This window comes from Phyllostomus discolor, chromosome 3, assembly GCF_004126475.2.
Source record: "Phyllostomus discolor isolate MPI-MPIP mPhyDis1 chromosome 3, mPhyDis1.pri.v3, whole genome shotgun sequence".
Taxonomy (NCBI): domain Eukaryota; kingdom Metazoa; phylum Chordata; class Mammalia; order Chiroptera; family Phyllostomidae; genus Phyllostomus; species Phyllostomus discolor.
The window spans coordinates 165,661,971-165,683,483 of record NC_040905.2 but is presented as its reverse complement, the minus strand read 5'-3'; the positions used below and the strand labels follow the sequence as shown (position 1 = coordinate 165,683,483).

The window sequence follows — 21,513 nt, the reverse complement described above, 5'->3', positions numbered from 1 at the left end:
GAAAAGTCATTTGTGCCCTGAATTTGCCATCCCTGATGTAGAAAAGTGTAGCATCACTGTGAATAGTAATCAGTGAACAATACAAGTCATCATGTTAATGTCATCTTCTAAGTGAATGTTTCCCAAAATTACCAAGACGCCTAGGTTATATTCAGTTTTTAGTTAACCTGAAAGATGAGTCCTTTACATGTTTACAGGGAGAAATCATTAGAGTAGATCCAGTGTTTGTTTTGGGGGGCTAGAAGAAGAAAAATTGTTGAAACACAGTGGCATTTTAGGTATCCACCTTTCAAGTTGTCTAAAATCAAGGTAATCCTGGTACAAAAATAAAGATAAAAAGTGTGTAGTATCTTTGATAACTTAAACGCTTGGCATCACATTGATTATATCTGTATATAATATAACTTTGAGTGCTATGTACTTAATGCCAGTCCTCAATGTGTATTTGCAATTTTCAAAGAAAGCTGAAACTTGTCATTATCTTTGGTGGTTTTAATCTTACTGTTGCTAGTAAACAAACTGGTATTAGAAACATCATTGCCACCAAGCAGCCCCTATTGTACTGGGAAGCCCACAGTTGTGTTTTGAAGCTCAAAGGAAAGATGAGCCTTGTATACAAAGAAAGAATATTCCAAAATCTTTTGCCCAGGGTGGAGGAAGTGTGCCTTATAACTTAGTTGAATGGCCCAGAATTAGGCATAAACCCCAAATCAATTGGGAGTTTGGGAATAAAATCATTTGGAGATAAGTCTTCAGCTCTCATGGTAATGGATACACGTGGTGGTTCAGATCAAGAGAAATGGGACTTCAGCATCCCTGTGCTAATGGTCAAAAGTGTCTGCTTGTGTCTTAGCCCCTCAGTCCACTGGCACAGCACAGGGTTCAGTGATGTTCTTCTTCCATTTCCCTAGGCAACCTCGGCTTTGGACTGTAAAGACAGCCTGCTGGGAGGTGTCCTCAGGGTCCTGGTGAATTCTCTGAGCTGTGATCAGAGCACCACCTACCTGACTCACTGCTTTGCAACACTCCGTGCTCTCATTGCCAAGGTAAACACGGACTGCTTGTTTTCTGACTCTTAATTCAGAGTTAAGATTCTGATCTGGCTTCATACATCTCCCTTCAGGTGTACCCAAACCCACAAAGTACTCTATTGACGCCACAGTAAAGGTCTGAAGTCTCTCTAGAAAGAAAGCAGATGCACCATGGAGAGGAAAAACAGGGGCTGTCACACTTGCAATGTGGGCTGAACTATAGATGTTTGGAATGGCCACTCACTGGAGATACCAGAGCAAAAGTCCATTGAGCAAATTTGCCTTGCACTCTTGTCTCCAATACCTCATCTGAGTGAGAGTGAAGTCCTATGCATGACACCCATTAGTAAGTCTTATAAAAATGTCAGGTCACAAAATGTCAGAAAGTTTAGAAATAGATTTTCCTTTTTCATAGCCCGAATATAGATATTCCTTAGGTGAAATGGTTTAAGGCAGTTCACATTCTCCCTCTTTATTACAAATCTCAGTTGATGCCTTCTACATGAGATCTTTCCATTTAGAAAGTAAAAGTCTGCTTTCCCCAAGCAGGATAATTTTCTCTTTCTTAGTCACCAATAATTTTTAGGGAATTCAGTAAGTCAGGATAATTCCTTCAGAGCTGTGACTTTGCCAGTGAACGCAACCTGGCTAACAAAGCAATTAATTACGCAGCCCTGTTCTCCATTGTGCGGTTCATAATTAAATCTTAAGTCAACTCCATCACTTCAGCTCATCTTCTGACTCAAGTAGCTCATTATCTTTATGGAGCCATGCATTAACTTTTCTGGGCTTTTTGCTTGTCCAAGCAGACATTCACATATTTCAACAAGCATCCAGAAAGCATATGAAAGTGCCAAGTGATGCCTGATAGCCCCTTGTGTCTCTCCTAGTTCGGCGACTTGCTGTTTGAGGAGGAGGTGGAGCAGTGTGCGGACCTGTGTCAGCGTGTGCTGCACCATTGCAGCAGCAGCATGGACGTCACCCGGAGCCAAGCCTGCGCCACCCTCTACCTCCTCATGAGGTTCAGTTTTGGAGCCATCAGTGTAAGAGCTCAGACCAGCTGGGTGATCCAGATTCAACAGAGAAAGTCAATGCGAAACACTGGTTGAGGAAAAGTTCTCAGGGTTGCAATTTACTTCTCTCTGTGTGAAGAAAACAATTGAGTATGCAGAAGGGTAGCAGACTTTGTTTGAATTTGCATCCAAAAGTAAACATCAAAACTGATGAATGCAGTGGTTTCCAGATGGGTGTTTCAATAAGAAAATAAATGAATATATGTAGATTAAAAGTTGGCATCTATGGGGGAAAATACAACAAGCAGGTTAAGAATGCTGAGGAGTTTGTCCTATTTATAAATTTTGATTAAGTGGTTCCATAATGACCTGTGGAAGATGATTATATCATTACACCTGAGTTTTCATTGAAGCTTAGGCAGCTTTGGAGTTGTTTTATTGCAAAAGACTCAACTTTTGCTTTAGCTTGTCTAGAGATTGCTATGTTTATTTGGAATTTACATTTGTAGTCAAGTTAATGAGCATGCTTAAGTGATATTAAAAGATGAATTGGCCCATGGGAGAAAGACAGTGTTCTCAGAATGTATTAGGTGTAACTATTTAAAAGAGGACTTTAGAACAGTCATATTTCTACATGGGCCTGGAAGGAAAGGAGAAACAGAAAGTCACTGCCTTCCCAGAGTCCAGAATCTCAGAAATCCTGGCCATAGAGAGAGATCCTGTTCCTCTTTGCAGTTTAATTAAAATTCCAAGCAGAAAAATCTTGGCACAAAAGGAGACATCCTGTGACCCAACTTCGTAAGAAACTTCTAGCCTGGCAGCACGGAGGCTGCCCAGGCCCCAGTGAAAATTTAAAGGGAGCTGACAGATTTATGTCAGAGCGATATCCTTTTAAACCATTTAAGCAATATGAATCTTATACAAAGTACACCTCACTTTTCAGGTAGAGAAAAGGAGAGATTGAAACTGTGTAAAACATTGGAGAGTTATTGGTGTCTGGCTCTACTGTCTTTGGTTATCTACTAGCTGAGTGCCTCTTATTTGTTCCATCTTTTCTTTTTCCTGATACAGAACTTTGCAAGAGTAAAAATGCAAGTAACCATGTCTCTGGCATCTCTGGTGGGCAAAGCATCAGACTTTAATGAGGAGCACCTGAGAAAATCCTTGAGGACGATTTTGGCCTATGCAGAAGAGGATGAGGCCATGCAGATGACACCTTTCCCTACCCAGGTAGACAAGGGAGCACACCTTGTCTGATGATTGGGTGGGGATCAACCACTAATAAACATATATGTGTATATACATATATATATGAGTTTATGCAGATGTATATATGTGTATATACACATATATATGTATATATGTACATACACATGCATAGATACACATATCACAATACAGTTATCTATATTATATAGATACATATTTTTATATAAAATATAAATATTATATAATTATATACACATACATTTGTTTGTGTGTGTGTGTGTAAAATGTGGAACCTAAGCTGAAGTTCTAAGCTTCCCCCTCCCACTGCCCGCCACTTGATATAAAAAGCCTTGATGTTTCAGGTTACAGTTTAGGGCTTTTTGAGTTGCAAATAACTGAAGCTAGTTCAAACTATTTTTTTAAAAAGGTAATCAAAAGGGAAAAATAGTATTAAGTATTCTGGGCTAATTCCTGGGTCCTAAGGGCCAGTTCACATCTGGGCCCCAGAAGCACCTCAACCTGCAAAGGTGCTGGCCATGGAGGACCCCGTCCAGACTGCCTTCCACTCTTAAACTCAGACTACTCTGGACTCTCTGAGAGAAACCTGCTCCTGGCTGCCCCTTGCACTTTCGGTGCAATCCTAACTCATTGCCCTGGACTACATACAAAGTAAAGATTATTTGGGGGATGTACACTCACCTTTTTCAGGTGGAAGAACTGCTCTGCAATCTGAATAGCATCCTATATGACACGGTGAAAATGAGGGAATTTCAAGAAGACCCTGAGATGCTTATGGATCTCATGTACAGGTAAACTTCTCTGATGCAATCAAGAAGGGGTCAGTTGTGTGTCTAGGGTTTGTCACTGTGGGGCTCTTATTAATGTAATTATCACAGGCTCTGTGGGCACACTGTTTTGGATGACATCCAAAACTGTATGTAGAAATTGGTAGAAATTAATCATTCAGAGTGAGTTGATTCATATACAAGTTATCAGGAAGATCTTCCTATTTTAAAGTAAAATGCCTGTTTTCTAACACTATATTCTCCTTACCATAGGATGAGAGAAAAGAACTATTAACTATTATATTACCTCCTATACAATTTTTTACTATTCTATTAAAACATACATGTATAGTTTTATTTAAAAATCATATTTTACTCTGTAGTTTAAAATGTTGCCTTACAGCCCTTCTTCAAGAGAAACTACTTATGGAAGCAAATTGTTCTGATATGGTATAAAAATGGTAGCACTTTTGTCTCCTGTTATTTTGAGAAAAGGAAAGAAAAGGAAGAAAACTGCTAGAGATCCATTAAAATAGGTATCATTTGCCCTGGCTGGTGTGGCTTTGTGGACTGAGCACCAGCCAGCCTGTGAGCCAGAAAGTCTCCTGTCCAATTCCTGGTCAGGGCACATGCCTGGGTTGCAGGCCAGGTCCCTAGTTGGGGGTGTGCAAGAGGCAACCAATCAATGTTTCTCTCACACATCCATGTTTCTCTCCCTCTCTTTCTTCCTTCCTTGCCCTCTCTTTCTTCCTTCCTTGCCCTCTCTTTAAAAAAATAAATAAATAAATATTTTAAAAATAAATAAAATAAAATAGATATCATTTTATCAGGTCTTTTTCCTCCCGTAAAGCTTTAATTAAATACTATTTCTTGGGGTCCAGAACACCTTAGCCATGGAACAAAAACAGCTGGACTGATAAATGTTGGTCTTTTCTCTTGTATTTTGAATATGTAGGTAAAACTCTTGGGGAAAAAGTTCTTAGAACACCAAGTGGCCATACATAGTAGAAAAGTAGTGTCATTAAGCTTGTTCTTGAAACTCACCCACTCTGTCCTCAGAATCGCCAAGAGTTACCAGACATCTCCAGATCTGCGGCTGACCTGGCTCCAGAACATGGCAGAGAAACACACCAAGAAGAAGTGCTACACGGAGGCCGCCATGTGCCTGGTGCACGCAGCTGCCTTAGTGGCCGAGTACCTGAGCATGCTGGAGGATCATAGCTACCTGCCCGTGGGCAGTGTCAGCTTCCAGGTGGGGGAAGTTCAGCTTTTCCTGTAGAGCAGTGGTTCTCAACTGGGGGTAGTTTTGCCCCACAGCCTAGAAGGCATTCAACAATGTCTGGAAACATTTCCGGATCTTACCACTGAGGATGGGAGGGTGGGTGCCACCAGCATCTAATAGGTAAAAGCTGGGGATGCTGCTAAACATTCTAAATATAATTCTTATGACAGCTCCAACTCAAAGAATTGTGTGGCTCCAAAGATCAATAGTGCCAAGGTTGAAAAACCTGCCTTAGTGTATTATATTTGCCTCTCTGCATTGCTGTACCATCTTGGTTTGTTTTTTAAATTATCGTTTACAATAAATGTAGAGTTGAAAGGCACTTTAGACATTCCCAAACATTTCACATCCATGATTTCATCTGACCTCCCCACCCACCAGTGAAGCAGGCAGATAGGAATGGTATTACTACTCCCACTTCACAGATAAAGAAGCAGAACAATTTTTCTAAGGTTATTTAAACTCTTTCTCAAAGACTTGTGAACCATTTTCCAAACATTGGAGAAATGATCTTCCTTATAGCCCATTCCTTGGATTACAGTTCCCAACTCTGTAGTATCCCATTCCCTAACCCAAAAACTAAAGAAGAACCAAATTGATGTGGGAAGGGAAAAGGGGGCTGAATCAATAATTTCTCATGATGAGCTGAATGTTCCCATAGTTAGCAAAGGGAATTTGTTTGCCAGGCCTGAAAATTGGTTCAGGCTAGACTGCTAAGCAGCCACTGGGACTGTTCTCACAAAATAGTTCAACACAGTTTTAGAGGGGGAAAAAGGGTTATGAGTACTCTTTTGTTTTTTGGGTTTTTTTTTTGAGAGACATAATCTGTAGGAATGACCAACCCTAAAATCACAAACAATATAGTTGGTACAGTAATTAATGTCCCTTTCAAGCCAGACTCACAAAATCACTTACAAGTGTTTGTATTATTCTTATTTGAATTAGCATGACTGGTTTTATAAAAGGCTTTGTTCTCATTATTGTTCTTCAATGCACTTTTGTGATGCTGTGTGTGAGGCAAAAAGAGAGAGCAATTGAAAGTAGCTTTCACAGGCCTAAATGTAAATCACCGAATCTGCTGCTGGTAGACCCAGGAGCTTCTGATTTCCCAGAATTCCGTTCACCTACCACTCTGGGAATGCCTCATATTGTTAAATACTCTTTTCTTATGGTCTTCATAACAAAAATTTCTATTTTTTATTCTTAGCAAATAACTTTTCTTCTCAATTTAGAAATATTTGTTATAAAAGCCAAAAATTAAATTCTCCTTCAAAAAGCATAAAAATGTCATATTGGTTTTGTATCTGCTTCTTTCATCAAATTTATTTTGGTCATTTGTTATTATCAAGGGTAAATATTATAAGGGCTAGTCTTTCAATACTCAGAAAAATCTGAGGTTTATCACTTAGCTTTGAATTGTATTCTTATTTTCTTGTTTCATTAACAGAACTATTGTTATTCTCAATTATTGTTTTCTCAATTATTCTATTTTATTTGATATCTATCACTTTAGTAATTATTAAAACTTACAATCCTAATTTCATCTAGAATTCAGTTGATCTGCTTATACTGAGTCAAGCCACAGCGAGGTAGAATAGTTATTCTAGAACCTACAGGAAACTCCACATTGTCCTTACATGGGGGTGCATATAGCTGTACTTTTTCATATTCTTTGTCCATTTATTTATTCTTTCCAATGATATTTATTAAGTACCTATTCTGTCCTCATGAACTTTATATTCTAGCCAGGGAAAGTGATATCATAAAACTATTTCACTCCTTATTCAATTATAATTATGATAAAGGCTATAATAAAGATGCTGTGAGTGTTTATAATGTGACCCAGCCTGAAGGTCAAGGGAAGCTCAGAAGGACAAGGAAGGTGAAGGGGAAGGCAGAAGGAGCGGTGAAGTGTGAAGTCTTCATGATACACAAAACATGGTGAGTTAGGTGTTCTTAGCTACAGAAGAGAAGCCAAATTATGTTGATGCTTAGAAGCTAATTCTCTTTTCTTTCAAATGAGACATACCAAATCCATTTGGCAATTTATGCTTGCAAGGGCAAAACACAAAACCCAGAGTGAACAAAGGTAGAAATGGAATTTATCAGCTTGCATGAGGGAAGTGAGCCTGGAGTGGCAGCTGCCAAACTGGACCTAAGGGCCCAAACAATGTCATCAGACCTCAGTGTCAACACCGTTTCCTGTCTCTGCTTTCTGTTATGTTGGCTTCATTCTTCACAGGTTTCCCACACTCACTGAGAAATATTTAGGCTTATATCTTCCCAGGTTCGTGTCCAGGAGAATAGACAAGTGCCTCATTTTTTTTTCTGGCAGTTCCTGAGAAAGCCTTAGTGCATCTCATTGGTTCTGATGGGATCATGTGCTCATGCCTGAACCAGTCATAATGGCCAGAGAAATGGAATGAGAAATGGAATTGGCTGGGCCAGAGTCGAGGTCCACACCTGGAGTTATGGATGGCTCCCCAGGAGGCTTTACTTTATAGAAGGGTGAAAGAATTCTGGCAGCATTAATAACAGATGTTCGGTGTTGAGTTCTTAAATGCATTGTGCTTTAGTTTTCAACCTTGTTCTGCTCCAATAAAATTGAATTTTTGGAAAAGAATAATAAATTGGAGATAATAAATCTGTGAAAAGAAAATAACTTCGAAGCCACAGAATTCCAAGGAACTGAGATCATTGACATTCTGTGCTCCAGAGACACCATTTACTTCACAAATGTAGATACGGACACATTCCCCGATGCTGCTGTTACTTTCACCTCCTGATTCTGAAGCCAGGAAAGTCTGCCCAGAATCTTTTTCCTATGACTACAGCTAATGTAACTACTTAATCTCAAATCTGTTCCTCTGCATGTAGAACACTGCATACAATTCTGAAAGTATTTGTTTTGGGGGTTAGAGTCTTTCAAATGAATCTTTTGGATCTTCTGTTATCCCCGATTCAGAAACTTCATTATAGAGAGAACACATTTGGAAGAAAGACTGGCCACAAAAGATTCTGAAACCCTCCTATATTCTTATAGCTACATTACAGTATCGGATGTGAAGATACGGGACTGTAACAGCTGTTTTTTCCTCTATTGCTAAGGTTGATTCACTTGTTCCTGCTAGCCAAGCTAGGAGGCAGACAGATTTTTACTTTAAAAGCCAACTCTGGTCCACTGAGAGTGACTGACTAGAGTACTGTGCTAAGAAGACTGTTGAGACTATATCTAAGCTTCAGGGGAAAGAGTGCTACAATTGATTAGTTATACCTGCCATGAGTGCAGGAAAAGGCGAGTGTATGTGTGCTGTTTGAAATTTCTGAAGCTAGCAAGATTTCCCATTTTGTTTATGCTCCATATACATTTCTTCCACAAATGTGAGACAGGTTGAAGAAAATGACTCTTGACCTTTCAACAGTGTGAGGGTCACTGCCAGGGCAAGAGCTGGGGTGAGGCAAGTGAGGCACATAAGCCATAGAGTTTAAGGAAGCATTCTCCGGGTCAAGCAACTTCACGGTCAGCACTTATACAGCCCTGAGAGTAAGTGCTGCCCTGAGTTCCTCAGTGGTTCACCCTAGCCCTGGCCTCAGTCACTGCATTTGCTGCCAGAGACTTCAAACTCCAGTTTATGCAAAGGAAGTGTGTAGGAAGTAACAAAATGTTTGGGGGGGGGGGGGGGGACTGCTACATTACCATAAATATTTCCATAGAGAAGACATTCCAATTTGCTATTGGCATATAATATTATGGCAATTCATCTAAAAATCAAGGCAGTAGTAGCAACATTCTTCAGAAAAACTCCCTGAAAACTAAGAGGTTCACTCAGCCCGTGAAACAATGCATCTAGTCAACTGTTATTTAGTCTTTGCTTTTTAAAAACCACGACCCCAGCTGGATGTCCCTTAAGGTAATTTCACTAAACTAACTGCTGTTTTTACATTGAGGTAAGTATCCATTATATATCTCCTAATGGCTATTAAAAAAAGAAGACTGTGGGATTTGAAGACCAGTTGCTCACATGTCCTTTCGGAATGCAGGGCAGCCAGAGACCCTTCCCTTGGAACCCCAGGCCTGTATAACCTCAGGCCTGCTGCAGATCGTTGCTCGTGGCTCTCAGTCCACATTTTGGATTTCTATGGTGCCTTTTGTTAGTCCTGTTTCCCTGTTCTCTCAACTTGTACTGTGGTCTGTTTCAGAATATTTCTTCCAACGTGCTGGAGGAATCTGCTGTCTCTGAAGACACCCTGTCGCCTGATGAGGATGGTGTGTGCTCTGGCCGGTACTTCACCGAGAGTGGCCTGGTGGGCCTCCTGGAGCAGGCGGCCGAGCTGTTCAGCACGGTGAGCACACAGCAGGTCCCGGAGCCTGGCCCCCACGCTTGGGCTGAACTCCTGGTGCTGTGAATGGGGCCTTAGTGGCCAAGCCAGTCCCACTTCATGACAACACATGCAGGGGTGTGCATGACAACACATTGCCAGGGGGACTTGGATGGATGCAAATTGCATCACCTCTCAAGGGCGGGGAGAAAGCCTTTCATCACTGCAGCAGTCCAGTTTTACCTGCATGCTCATTGGCCGGGCAGCAGTTTCGCAGCATTATTCCCTTTAATAGGGGTGGAAACAAAGCCATGGAGAGGTGACATGGCTTGCCCAGAGTTACACAATAAATGATGAGGCATGTTTTCACTGCCTCATCTTCCCTCTCATAGAGGAAAATATTAGGGTGGCACCACTAGGAGGAGAGGGAAGGGGTGAATAGGCGGCATCTTTCTTCCTAACAACTGACTCATCTTCAGGATCACTGCAGGCCACATCCAGCCCCCAGAAAGCGGGGAGCAGAAACCTCTGAGACCCCCCTCGGTAGCCCCATCTGGGTATAAACATTCCTAATAAGAGAAAATACATACAGATTAAACAGCACTTTTCAACCTTTTGCATCTCACAGCACACACAGACTAGTGACTGAAACTCTGTGGCACACCAAAGTATCTTTTTTGCTGATCTGACAACAAAATAGATGTAATTTTGATTCATTCACACCAGATGGCTATTGTTGTGCTGGCTGTTGTCATTTTTTTTACTTGACAATCTGAGGGAAAAGAGGTCAGTGCCCCTGACTCAGTAGTCAGGTACTGCATGTTTTTAAAATGTTTGCAGCACCCGTGCTGTGGCAGACTGGTCGGAAATCACTGGATTAAGTCACTGGGATTCAGGGCAGGGGAGGAAGTATTTTAATAATCTCCCTCTTCCTTCAAATTTTAAGCCACGTAAATATTTAATACTTTACTATATTTAGATGATCCAATTTTGTTTTCATCCTTATATTTTTCTTTCTTTCCTACTTTTCAATTCCAAGTTCCCAACATACAAACCTCTATGTATTTTAATTATCATTTTAACTATCTTCTTGCTTCTTTTTTCCTGATTTCCTTTTCAGGATTCAGAAAAAATCCAAAATACTCCTACTGATATTTTTCCTGAAATTTAAGAAAATGAACTATAGAATCCTACTAACTCCTTTCAGGCATATATTGAACATCCAGTCATCAGTGGGCCCCTGATTACATTTAATTATGCTAACTCTGCCTTCCTGAACTGCTCTTCTTCTCATCTCGTGTCCTGTTTTTTCTCTGTGAAAACCCTCTTCCCTGCTGAGCATCACTATGCAGAACCATGCAGCTCAGTGTGATGCCACAGCCATCCCGAAGGTGCTCGGACATCACTGCTGTTCTGTAAAATATTGTGATGCCAATACTGAACCCATTCTCCAGTGCATAATGAACTCTGGTTGCTTTTCTAAGTTTCCAAGGATTAAATCCTCTTTGATTTTCTTCTCTTTCCAAGGGTGGATTGTATGAGACAGTTAATGAGGTCTACAAACTGGTCATTCCCATCCTAGAAGCGCATCGAGACTTCCGGAAGCTGACCTCCACTCACGACAAGCTGCAGAAGGCCTTTGACAGCATCATTAGCAAGGTAGCTGGGGATCCTGGCCAACACTGTTACCTGGCAGCGGGTGACCCTGTCCCAGAGATGCTTAGCCCTCCGTCCTCTCTGGGGAATGATTTACCTTGAGCACATCATTACCGCAGCTCTCACCTACCAAACAGGAAAGGGCTAGGAATAGACAGGAGGACTGACCCTGATTCAGAGTATGAAAGGAGGCAGCTTGAATTACTTTACAAGCAGGACATGTGAGAATCTTTTAAACTCACTTAAAAGAAGTCCTAGAAATTTTTCATGGGATTTCTTTTGTTATTGCTTCCAAAATTCAATCCATAAACATTAACTTTTTAAAGGAGTGATTTCTGTTTATATTTTCCACAGGGATAAAATGCTTTATAACACAACAATAAAAGACTCTTGTTCTTTGCCATACAGTGGGTCCTCATAAATTACATAACTGAGGAGAGGTTTTCTTATTTTGCTCATCAGGGTCATAAGAGAATGTTTGGAACTTACTTCCGAGTTGGCTTCTATGGATCCAAGTTTGGGGATTTGGATGAACAAGAATTTGTTTACAAAGAGCCTGCAATTACCAAGCTTCCTGAGATCTCTCATAGACTAGAGGTAAGAAAAGAGACTCTGTGTGCTTAACTTTGTATAGTTTACCAAAAAAAAGTTAGACTAAGTCATTACAGAAAAACAAAGGGTCATGGATTCATCTTTGATCAATACATAAATTTTTCCACATTGCATATAGAATATGAACATATTAGGTGAGATCATGAGGTAAAGCTTTGGATAGTTTTCTCCTAAGACTGTGTATACTTGTCAAAGTTTGCAAATTTACAGGGTGAATATTTTCAAGACTATCCAAAAATTCAACCAAAGTCATGTGCTTTCTTGTAACCCTTTCCAAATTTTAGTCATGGTTTTTCAGGTTGAAGATTACCTTGACTTTGAAGTAATACGGCCAGATTACTGAATCATCCTTAGAAAACTCTGTGGCCATCTTTTTGGTGTTACTGGGCAACACATCCCACTTCTGCCACAGAGATGCTCCCAGTAGTCACACCATGGGCTACGGCACAGCAGGCTCTTCCTGCTGCTCCAGGGAGAACCCCATTTTGGATAATTAGAGTCAGTATCCCAACCAATGGCTGGCAGCCCCAAGTTCAACCTGCTGTTTACACACCATCTCTAAGGTAGCAGAAGGGAGCAGCATCTTCCTGGAGGAGAGGCTGAAGAAAAAGGGAAACAGCAAAAACAAAAGTGAGGAAAAAGGAAGCAGACATCGAAAGAGCTGGACAATCAGAACTTAGGAGGAAAGTCAAGGGGTGCCCCCAAAACAAAACCTTCTCTCAGGGTGAATAACTGGGGTCCCTTGAACTACTGACAGCAATTAACCAGAGATTCACTCCTTGCGTTTTCTTGTTATTATTTTGAATTTATGCCTTACTGTGGCTGTAAAACATAAAACACTCTTGTTGCCAAATTTCTTATACTATCTTTCATGCCAAATAAAACAAAGGACTCTAATCCTGACTTTACTCTAAGAAGCAATAGCCCAGAGTGGCTGGGTGACTTGCCCAAAGTCATTGAGCTCAGAGGAGAACTAGCAATTGACCCCATGAACACTTGTGTTCTTAATATGCTTTCCTAATTTAGGATTAGAAGTACATATTTTGTCTTCTCTTGCACTGTGGTTTGTCACATTATGGAAATCCTAGTGACCTCCAAGTCCCTAGGGTACAACAGGCAAGAAGTAAATCATGCCATACCCCTGGAGCTGCCTCAGGAATTATGATGACGCTGGTTGAATTAGAGGAGAAGTGGACATACTGCAGGGAAACATGTATCAGTTTGCAATGCTGGACTTCCTTATATTTTTATTTTTGTCTCAGGGGTTGTTGGACTTGCCTCATTAGATCAGTGGGACTATAGTAATCAATGAGCAAATTCTCCCTCATTCCAACCTTATTCCATTTCTGAGAGATAAAGAGTTGCATTAAAATAACCTTTATAATATGTTGGTTTCTCTTGCCTAGGGATTTTATAGTCAATGTTTTGGTGCAGAATTTGTGGAAGTAATAAAAGACTCTGCTCCTGTGGACAAAACCAAGTTGGATCCTAACAAGGTATGGGGAAATTTGCAAAAAATAACCATCAAGCTCTGATTCCCTTTGTTCTACCCCAGGAAAATAAAATGACCTCCTCTGTTGGACTCTCCAAGTCATTTCAGTGCAGCCAAATATTTCTGTCAAGGGTTCAACTACTATTTGGTTAGATCTTTAAAAAACCACCCTGACTAATGTGACTCAGTTGGTTGGAGTGTAGTCCCATAAACTGAAAGGTTACAGGTTTAATTCCTGGTCAGGCCACAGACCACTTGCAGGTTGGGTCCATTGTTAGGGTGCATACGAGAGGCAACCAACCAAAGCCTCTCTCTCCCATTAGTGTCTCTCTCTCCCTCTCTCACCCCCCTCACCCCCCACCTTCTTTCCCCTCTCTGACCATTTCCTTGGGTAAGGATTTGTAAAAAAGCCATACTCAAAGGTAGGAACCATAATAAGCTACTACTTACTAAACACCAACTGTCTACCTAAAGCTGCATTAGGCCCTACATACATCATTTCATTCTCCAACGGCCCTTTGAAGTAGGTGGTGTTATTCGTATTTTATAGATAAGAAAACTGAGGTGTGCAAGGGTGAAGCAGCTTGCCATGATCATTCACATGCTGAAGCCAGTACTCAGACTCAGGGTCTGTCATTCCCAAACCATACTCTTACTCACTGTTCCTTGCTGCCTTTCTAAAAAAACTTTAAGTGCTCAATTTAAAACATGTTAAAAAGATGCAGCCTTCTCACTGACAGCTGTTTGCAGGTGCAGGTGTTCCTTCCAGGCAAGGACTGGGCCACTGTGCTGTTGGGGAGCGATGCAAGGGGTGTGGAGTTCCATTTCCTCACTTCCCACGTGAGAAGTGTCCTGTCTCACCCCTAACCAGACTTGGCGTCACACGCCACCAGGTACAGGCCCAGTCCCCCATAAGCCTGTTCTCACTTCAGACACCAGTGTCCAGTGGGGCCCCGGACTACCTGCACTTCTGACCAAATGGCTACAAATTCGGAGATTCCCACTTCACCGCTCAGATCAGAAATTTCACTAGAATGACACAGAACTCAAAAAAGTGCCATACTGATGATTACAGTTTTATGGGGAAGGGTACACAGGGCAAGTCTGAGAAGGAGCCCAGACCCGGATCCAGGCCCGCCACCCTTTCGGCCCGTCAGTGTGTTCACCAGCCAGGAAGCTCCACTGAGCCTTGGTGTCCAGACTGAACCAATCCAGGTGGGCCCAATTGATGAGCCCATCGACCACATAATCAAACTCAGTCTGCAGCCACCCTCCCCTTCCTCCCTGACCCTCTAATCATATGGTTGGTCTTTTGGGTGACCAGCCCCAATCCTGAAACTATTTAGGGACCCATCATGCAAGAGTCACCTCATTAAATAAAGAAGATAGTCAGAAAATTATAAGCGTTTTGAAGCTCTGTCCCAGGAAACACAAACAAAGATTAGATATATTCCTTATTATACCACAGGGTGATGCCTGCCCACTCAGCCCACAGACAGATATGTTCATGAAAGAGCTTTCTAAGCTGCTGGAAAAAATGCAAGTTCAAGGTATTGTTAAGGGCTGGGGGACAGAGGAGCTGCTGCCATCTGGCAGGCCTATAAAAGGAGGAGTCCAAACTCCTCTCTCAGTTCCGCCCTCCAGGACATTAAAAAGATGATGCAAGCATGGAGGAATTGGCCAAATTTAATGGTTTGTTTTTCTACATATTTCAGGAGACTTGCACATTTGAGACACACTCCCTAGTTTAGGGTTGGTCGAACCAGTAACTGGTGTAGGGCCTGAGCTGAGCTGCAGACAGAAATGTCTGAGGTCTATGAAGCTGGGAACTGCCTGTGTGCCCGCAGTGCTCTGTGCACAGCGCATGCTACATAGAGTCACCGGTGACAGCCCCAGCGCAAGGTGCTCTTCTTCCCTCTTTTAAAATGCTGAAGTAAGCTGTGAGAGTTTTAAATAAGAATCCAAACCCAGAATTATAACCAGATTTCATTGCACTAATTAGTGATTTATGGCCTGAGACCAGTGACCTCGCCCATCCATTTCAGTGGGTGGGCATGGTGGAGTCTACAGTCATTGTCATTCTTTTTATTTTTTAAAAAGGCCTTCTTTCTTAGTAAATTGCCCTTATTCACAGTGTGTGTGTGTGTGTGTGTGTGTGTGTGCATTTTTAAATGAGTTACATGCAATAAAATTTGCTCTTTTGGTGTTCTGTGAGTTTTGACAAACACATGTAACCACCACCATAATCAAGCTCTGTAAGAGTTGTGTCACCCCAAAGTACTTCCTGTCCCTCTGTAGCCATTTCCTCCCTTTGCTTCCAGCCCCTGACAGTCACTGATCTGCAGTCTGTCTCTGCAGTTTTGCCTTTTCCAGACGTCATGTAAATGGAACCCTAGGGTAAATAAATGGAATCAAAGAGCCTTTGGAATCTGGTTTCTTTCATTTAACACAGTGCACTTGAGATGTAACAATGTTGTGGTAGTTTGTTCCTCTTTATTGCCAAGCAGTATTCTGTTGTATGGATGTGTCATCATTTGTTTATCCGTTCCCCACTGGAGGGACAACTGCGTCGTTTCTAGTTTTTGTCTATGATGAATAAGGCTGCTGTAGACATTTGTGTACAAGTTTTAGGTTGAACTGAAGTTTTCACTTCTCTTGGGGATGCACTTTGGAGTGGGATTGCTGGGTCATGTGGTCACTGTAATTTAACTGTTTCAAAGGTGACTGTACCATTGTGCATTCCCACTGTCAGTGTATGAAAGTTCCAGCTGCTCCCCATCCTTCTCAGCATGAGGTGTTGTCAGTTTCATTTAGTCCGGCCATCCCACCACATGTGCAGTGGTCAAGGTTGTCCTGGAAAGGAGAGTTTGTCCCTTTGGAATAGCAGCTGGCAAACTGTCATACCGCATTTCAGTTGGATCAGCTAGCAGGGGTGGCTTGTGGACCTGACTTCACAGACTCATGCTGCCCTCTCCTTCTCACAGGCCTCTCTCTGCAGCTGGCGAAGTGGCTGGGCTGATCGCTGAAGTCTTGTCTTGCCTGATGCGCTCAGCTCCTGTGGCTTTAGTGAACTCGGAGGGGCGGTGCTGCTGCGCTGGTTCCAGCATGCCCCTCCAGTGCGTCCTGGGTGGTTATTTGCGAATAGCTCATCTTCTCCTTCCCTTGCCTTTTCCCCCTCAGGCTTACATACAGATCACTTTTGTGGAGCCTTACTTTGATGAGTACGAGATGAAAGACAGGGTAACCTACTTTGAGAAGAATTTCAATCTGCGGAGGTTCATGTACACCACCCCCTTCACCCTGGAGGGGCGGCCTCGTGGAGAGCTGCATGAGCAGTACCGGCGGAACACGGTCCTCACCACCATGCACGCCTTCCCCTACATCAAGACCCGCATCTGCGTCATCCAGAAGGAGGAGGTAATGGCACCTGCGGGGCTGGGCTGTAGGCCAGGCTGCCACGGAGCAAGTGGGCCTGGGTAGCCTCCCTGACTGACGGCACAAACCTCCTGCATTGCAGACTGGAGCGCAGTCTAAAAGGGCCACACTTGAAACGTTATTTTGGCGGTTATTCTCTCTTACATGTAATGCCAGGAAATCCCATTTGGGCAGCTACATGTTTCATAGCACTACCTTATATTTGAATGTTTTATATTTTAAAGTTATACCTTTAATATAAACATGTTCATACAATTATAATTTTAAATTGTATTTTAATAAGTTGATATAAAATGTATCAATTTAAACTTTAAACACTTTATGTTAAGTTTTTTATATGTAAAAGCTTACAGGTGATTCAGCCATGATGGTGTTGTTAACAATTAGAAACAGAAACAGCGGGCTGGCAGCCCTGGTGAGCGAGTGGCGAAGCTGGAGGCAGGGCACCGTGCAGTGTAGATAAGGAGACTGAATGACTTCCAGTCCCAGCTTCCTCCTGTGGCACTGCACAGGCCACCTGTCTTCCTTCAGCTTCCTCACCGCTACACGGACGGGAAGGAGCCCTTGCCCTTCTCTGGTTCTGTGTACTGAAGACTTCTAATTCATGAGACTAGTCAAGAAAGTATCTAAAGTCAGAGATCATTCAAAATTAAACATACATTAAACATTTTTCTTAACTTTAAAACACATCTATGTGTATGTATTTGTCTTTCATTTTTATATAGGGCCAAGTCTTCTCTATTATTTTGGGTTGGCTGATCACAATTCAGCATTGTCTTTCTTATGTAAACTCTACCCACAATGCACTTGCTAAATAGTATGAGAGAAGAATCCTTCTGGATTTTTATGACTTTCTTACTCCTAACCTTTTATAGTTGTCTTGTGCACACCTAATATGACAGGAATATTAATTGCAATAACTTTCATAATGTCTTGCCCAAGCATTGAGCTTAGTTTTCATAGAAACAACTCTTTTTCTTTCCACACCCATAGTTTGTGTGTTATTAGATTAGGTCATTCAAATAACAAGTATAACAGGCCTAATCAAGTTGGGGAACAAACACAGATGAGTTGTAAATATGCACCTCACTGGGCCAGAGCAGAAGGGACTGAGCAGAAGGGACCGAGCTCACAGGAGAGTGGCCCACCAGCTCAAGTGTTCGGCAGGCACATCAGAGAGTGGGTTTCATAGGGTAGAGAAAACCTGAACTGTGACCCAGTTAAGGGGAGGGTGACTTAGGAGGCATCTGCTGTGTTCATTGTTGTTTTGGACTTTTGAACACTAGGACATTAGGTATAGCACAAAAATAAACTCATGGTCCCAATAAGAGCCTTTACAATTGTTCTTGGCCATTTGTTGTTCTCTGAGAACCTGTTGGACTGCTTATTGTCTGTTAGGGCTGTTTTAGCAAAACGTCACCGACTGGGTGGCTTAAACAGTGGAAATTTACTGCATCCCAGTTCTAGAGGCCAGAAGTCAAAATTCAAAGTGTTGGCAGGGTTGGTGCCTTCTGCAGGCTGTGAGGGAAGGATGCGGTGCAGGCCTTTCTCCTTGCCTTGTAGGTAGATGACCACCTGCTCCCTATGTCTCTTCACATTATCCTCCTCTAAGCGTGTCTCTGTGTCCACATTCCCCCTTCTTGCAGGGACATAGGCTGTACTGGATTAGGGCCCATCTTAATGACTTCCTTTTATCTTGGTTACCTCCATAAAGACCCTGTTTCAGATAAGGCCACATTGTGACGTCCTGTGGCTTAGGACTCAATGTATGAATTTAGGGAGACACAAGCCCACTCATAACATTGGGGAAGGGCCATATCCAAAACCACCAGAAATTAGCAACCAACAGACTGACCCTTAAAAGAATTCTACATAACAGGAATTCACCTTCAGGGTAATTGGGGAAGGTACTCGTGGTGCCAAAATCCTGCATTACGATGGGGGTGGGGGAAGACCTTAAATGCTCTTCTTCTGGTAGCCTTCCCAGTTACAAGTTGGGTGACTTGTTTAATTCCATAAAAAGAAACCTAGCAGTGTAGAAAGAACATGGATTTTGAATGTAGACATCACCGTGATTAAATTCTGGCCTCCCCACTTACTACCTGTGTCATTTCATAGCCCATTCCTTACCTTACAAATCCCTCTTTAACTATGAAATGTAGAAAGTAAGGAGGTTCTTTAAAGGAGTAAATAATAAATGTATGTACAGTTCCTGGAACATAATAAGTACTCAAAAATATTAGGCCCTTCCTTCTTCTTATCCTGCACAGATTATTTTAAATTACTCTGAAAGCCTCCTTAGCTGCTTCTTTAAATCCAAGTGCACTCTATGTCATAGCTTCAGGTTTTCTATGGCTTATAAAACTAGACAATGACTTCTCTACATTTTTGTCTTACGTTCAGTTTGTTTTGACACCGATCGAAGTTGCCATTGAAGATATGAAGAAGAAGACCCTGCAGTTAGCAGTTGCCATTAACCAAGAGCCCCCTGATGCCAAGATGCTTCAGATGGTGCTGCAGGGCTCCGTGGGAGCGACTGTAAATCAGGTAAGCAAAACCAGCTGGTGGCAGCTCCTCTGGTTCTTGTTGTTTCATGATATGCTTGCACTCTCCTCCCTTGAGGTTGATGGGGAGTCTGATGAACATGCAAATGATGTTCCTAAACTTGGACTGAACACTCGTGAGGTTTAGAGCACTTTGAGTGACCTCTTCTGCTCACAGGACAACCCAAGGTGGAAAAGAAATCCTGGAGATGAGTGGACCATCAAAGGAGCACCATTTTCTCTGTCTTCACTCGGGACCAGACTGGAAATGATCTAGACTTGGGGTCCTGTTGAAAACTGCTTACTTATGCCCAATTTAGGCAGAGTTTTTGCACAGCTTGAGGCTAATCTAAGAATGCCTGAAGGAGAATGGGGAAAGGGTCTAGAATAGAGGTCCTCAACATTTTTGGCACCAGGGACCGTTTTTGTGGAGGACAGTTTTTCCATGGATGGGGAGCTAGTGGTGTTGCAGGGAGGAGGCGGAGCTCAGGTGGTAATTTGAGTTTTTTGTTGGCCAGCTGCTCATCTCCTGCTATGCAGCCCAGCTCCTAACAGGCTATGGACTGGTCAGTAACCAGTCCAGGGCCCGGGGGTTGGCGACCCCTCGTCTAAAACATGCAGCCCCTGGGTCAGTCATTTGGTGAACCCAGCATGCCAGGAGTCTTGCTAACCAAGAGTGACCTGGGACCAGGCTTCTCAGTTCACTTTAGACCAGACCAGATCTTCTCCAACCCATTAGAATCCTGACTCCCAAATTCAGCTTGGATTAGTTGATCCAGTCTCAGATGGAGGGAGGTACTAGCTTTGTATTCTCTATCCAGAAGACAACCTTGATTTCAGAACTAAATCCACTCTTGTCCACACCCCACACTCCGAAACTGAGTATTGTGAATCTTCCCTCACTCAGCACAGCTGGACCCGCCTACAAAATTCTGTGTCCACATAACATCAAGGGAGCAAAAATAGCAGAGAAGAAAAATGACTATTATATTTCCAAGATCAGAAAATATTAGGAAGCTTTTGCTTTTGTAAGTCCCAATCCTTTCATGAAAACAGAAGACTGTATAAGCCCACAACCATGGACTACATATGTCTCCATTTTCCTAACTCAAGCCAGGAATTACACAAAAAGGTACTTGCCATGAGGGAGACTAGGCAAGTGAATATGAATGGAAGGAGCAAGACAACCCCCGTTCTTAGAAGAGCATCTCAAAGCCCTTGATATAGTAGCATTGTTTTTGTATGTGAAGGGAAAGCTATTTATTAGTACATTTGATTAAGAAAATACATTTATACTTCTGACTATTCTCTGAAAACTTTAGACTCCTCCCTGAGAATTAAAGATTCCTGAAAAGTTTAGGACCTTCTTTAATTTTTTTTTGTTTGTTTTGGTCAAACCAACTACAAAATTAAATGTTCACATTGAGGAATCATGCCAAGATTTTCCCAAGTGATTTTGTTTTATTTCCAATGTCAGTATTGTTTTTTTACTTTTTCCTTCAGGGACCACTGGAAGTAGCCCAAGTGTTTTTGGCCGAAATTCCAGCTGACCCCAAACTGTATCGACATCACAACAAATTGAGATTATGCTTCAAGGAATTCATAATGCGGTAAGAAGGAAATCGGCTGGGAGTCAGTAGAGCAGAGGTTCTCAAAGTGTGCTCCCTGGGCCAGCAGCACCAGCAGCGTCTGAGAACTAACTGGAAAGGCAAATTCTCAGGCACCAATCAAACCCACTGAGTCAGCATCCGCAGAAAGGGCCCCACAATCTGTATCTTCACAAGGCCTTCGGGGATCCTGACACATGCCCACGGTGGGGACCGTGGCAGTAAAGGAACCCACTTGTACTACTATTTAGTAACTGGCACTTCAGCTCTACAGTGCTCGTGTTTATCATCGCACGTGTGCCTCACACTCACATTATAAAACAAGTATTACAAGAGAGTATTACATCCTCATTTTATAAGAGAGGGAACAGAGGCTCGGAGGTGGAAGATGACTTTACTGAAGGTCACACAGCCAGTTAGCAGCAGAGTGAAGTTCAAATCCAGGTCTTCTGAATCCAACCAAGTAGCCCACACTTCCATCAAGGGGCTGATAGTCCAAGATGCATTAGAGTCTGAGAGGCTTGTGGC

At 42.3% G+C, this 21,513-nt stretch overlaps 1 protein-coding gene across 2 annotated transcripts in view; it reads left to right on the top strand.

The window, feature by feature from the left end:
* DOCK8 (dedicator of cytokinesis 8) overlaps positions 1 to 21,513 on the top strand; it is a 219,086-nt gene that overhangs the window by 185,247 nt on the left and 12,326 nt on the right. For both annotated transcript variants that reach the window (XM_028508388.2, XM_036021718.1), the window contains 12 exons: positions 912 to 1,046; positions 1,922 to 2,074; positions 3,116 to 3,274; positions 3,962 to 4,062; positions 5,098 to 5,290; positions 9,521 to 9,664; positions 11,168 to 11,299; positions 11,759 to 11,893; positions 13,315 to 13,404; positions 16,581 to 16,817; positions 19,239 to 19,382; positions 20,882 to 20,988. In XM_028508388.2, the coding sequence (XP_028364189.2) occupies positions 912 to 1,046; positions 1,922 to 2,074; positions 3,116 to 3,274; positions 3,962 to 4,062; positions 5,098 to 5,290; positions 9,521 to 9,664; positions 11,168 to 11,299; positions 11,759 to 11,893; positions 13,315 to 13,404; positions 16,581 to 16,817; positions 19,239 to 19,382; positions 20,882 to 20,988 (1,730 nt within the window). The remainder of the gene's footprint in view (positions 1 to 911; positions 1,047 to 1,921; positions 2,075 to 3,115; positions 3,275 to 3,961; positions 4,063 to 5,097; positions 5,291 to 9,520; positions 9,665 to 11,167; positions 11,300 to 11,758; positions 11,894 to 13,314; positions 13,405 to 16,580; positions 16,818 to 19,238; positions 19,383 to 20,881; positions 20,989 to 21,513) is intronic.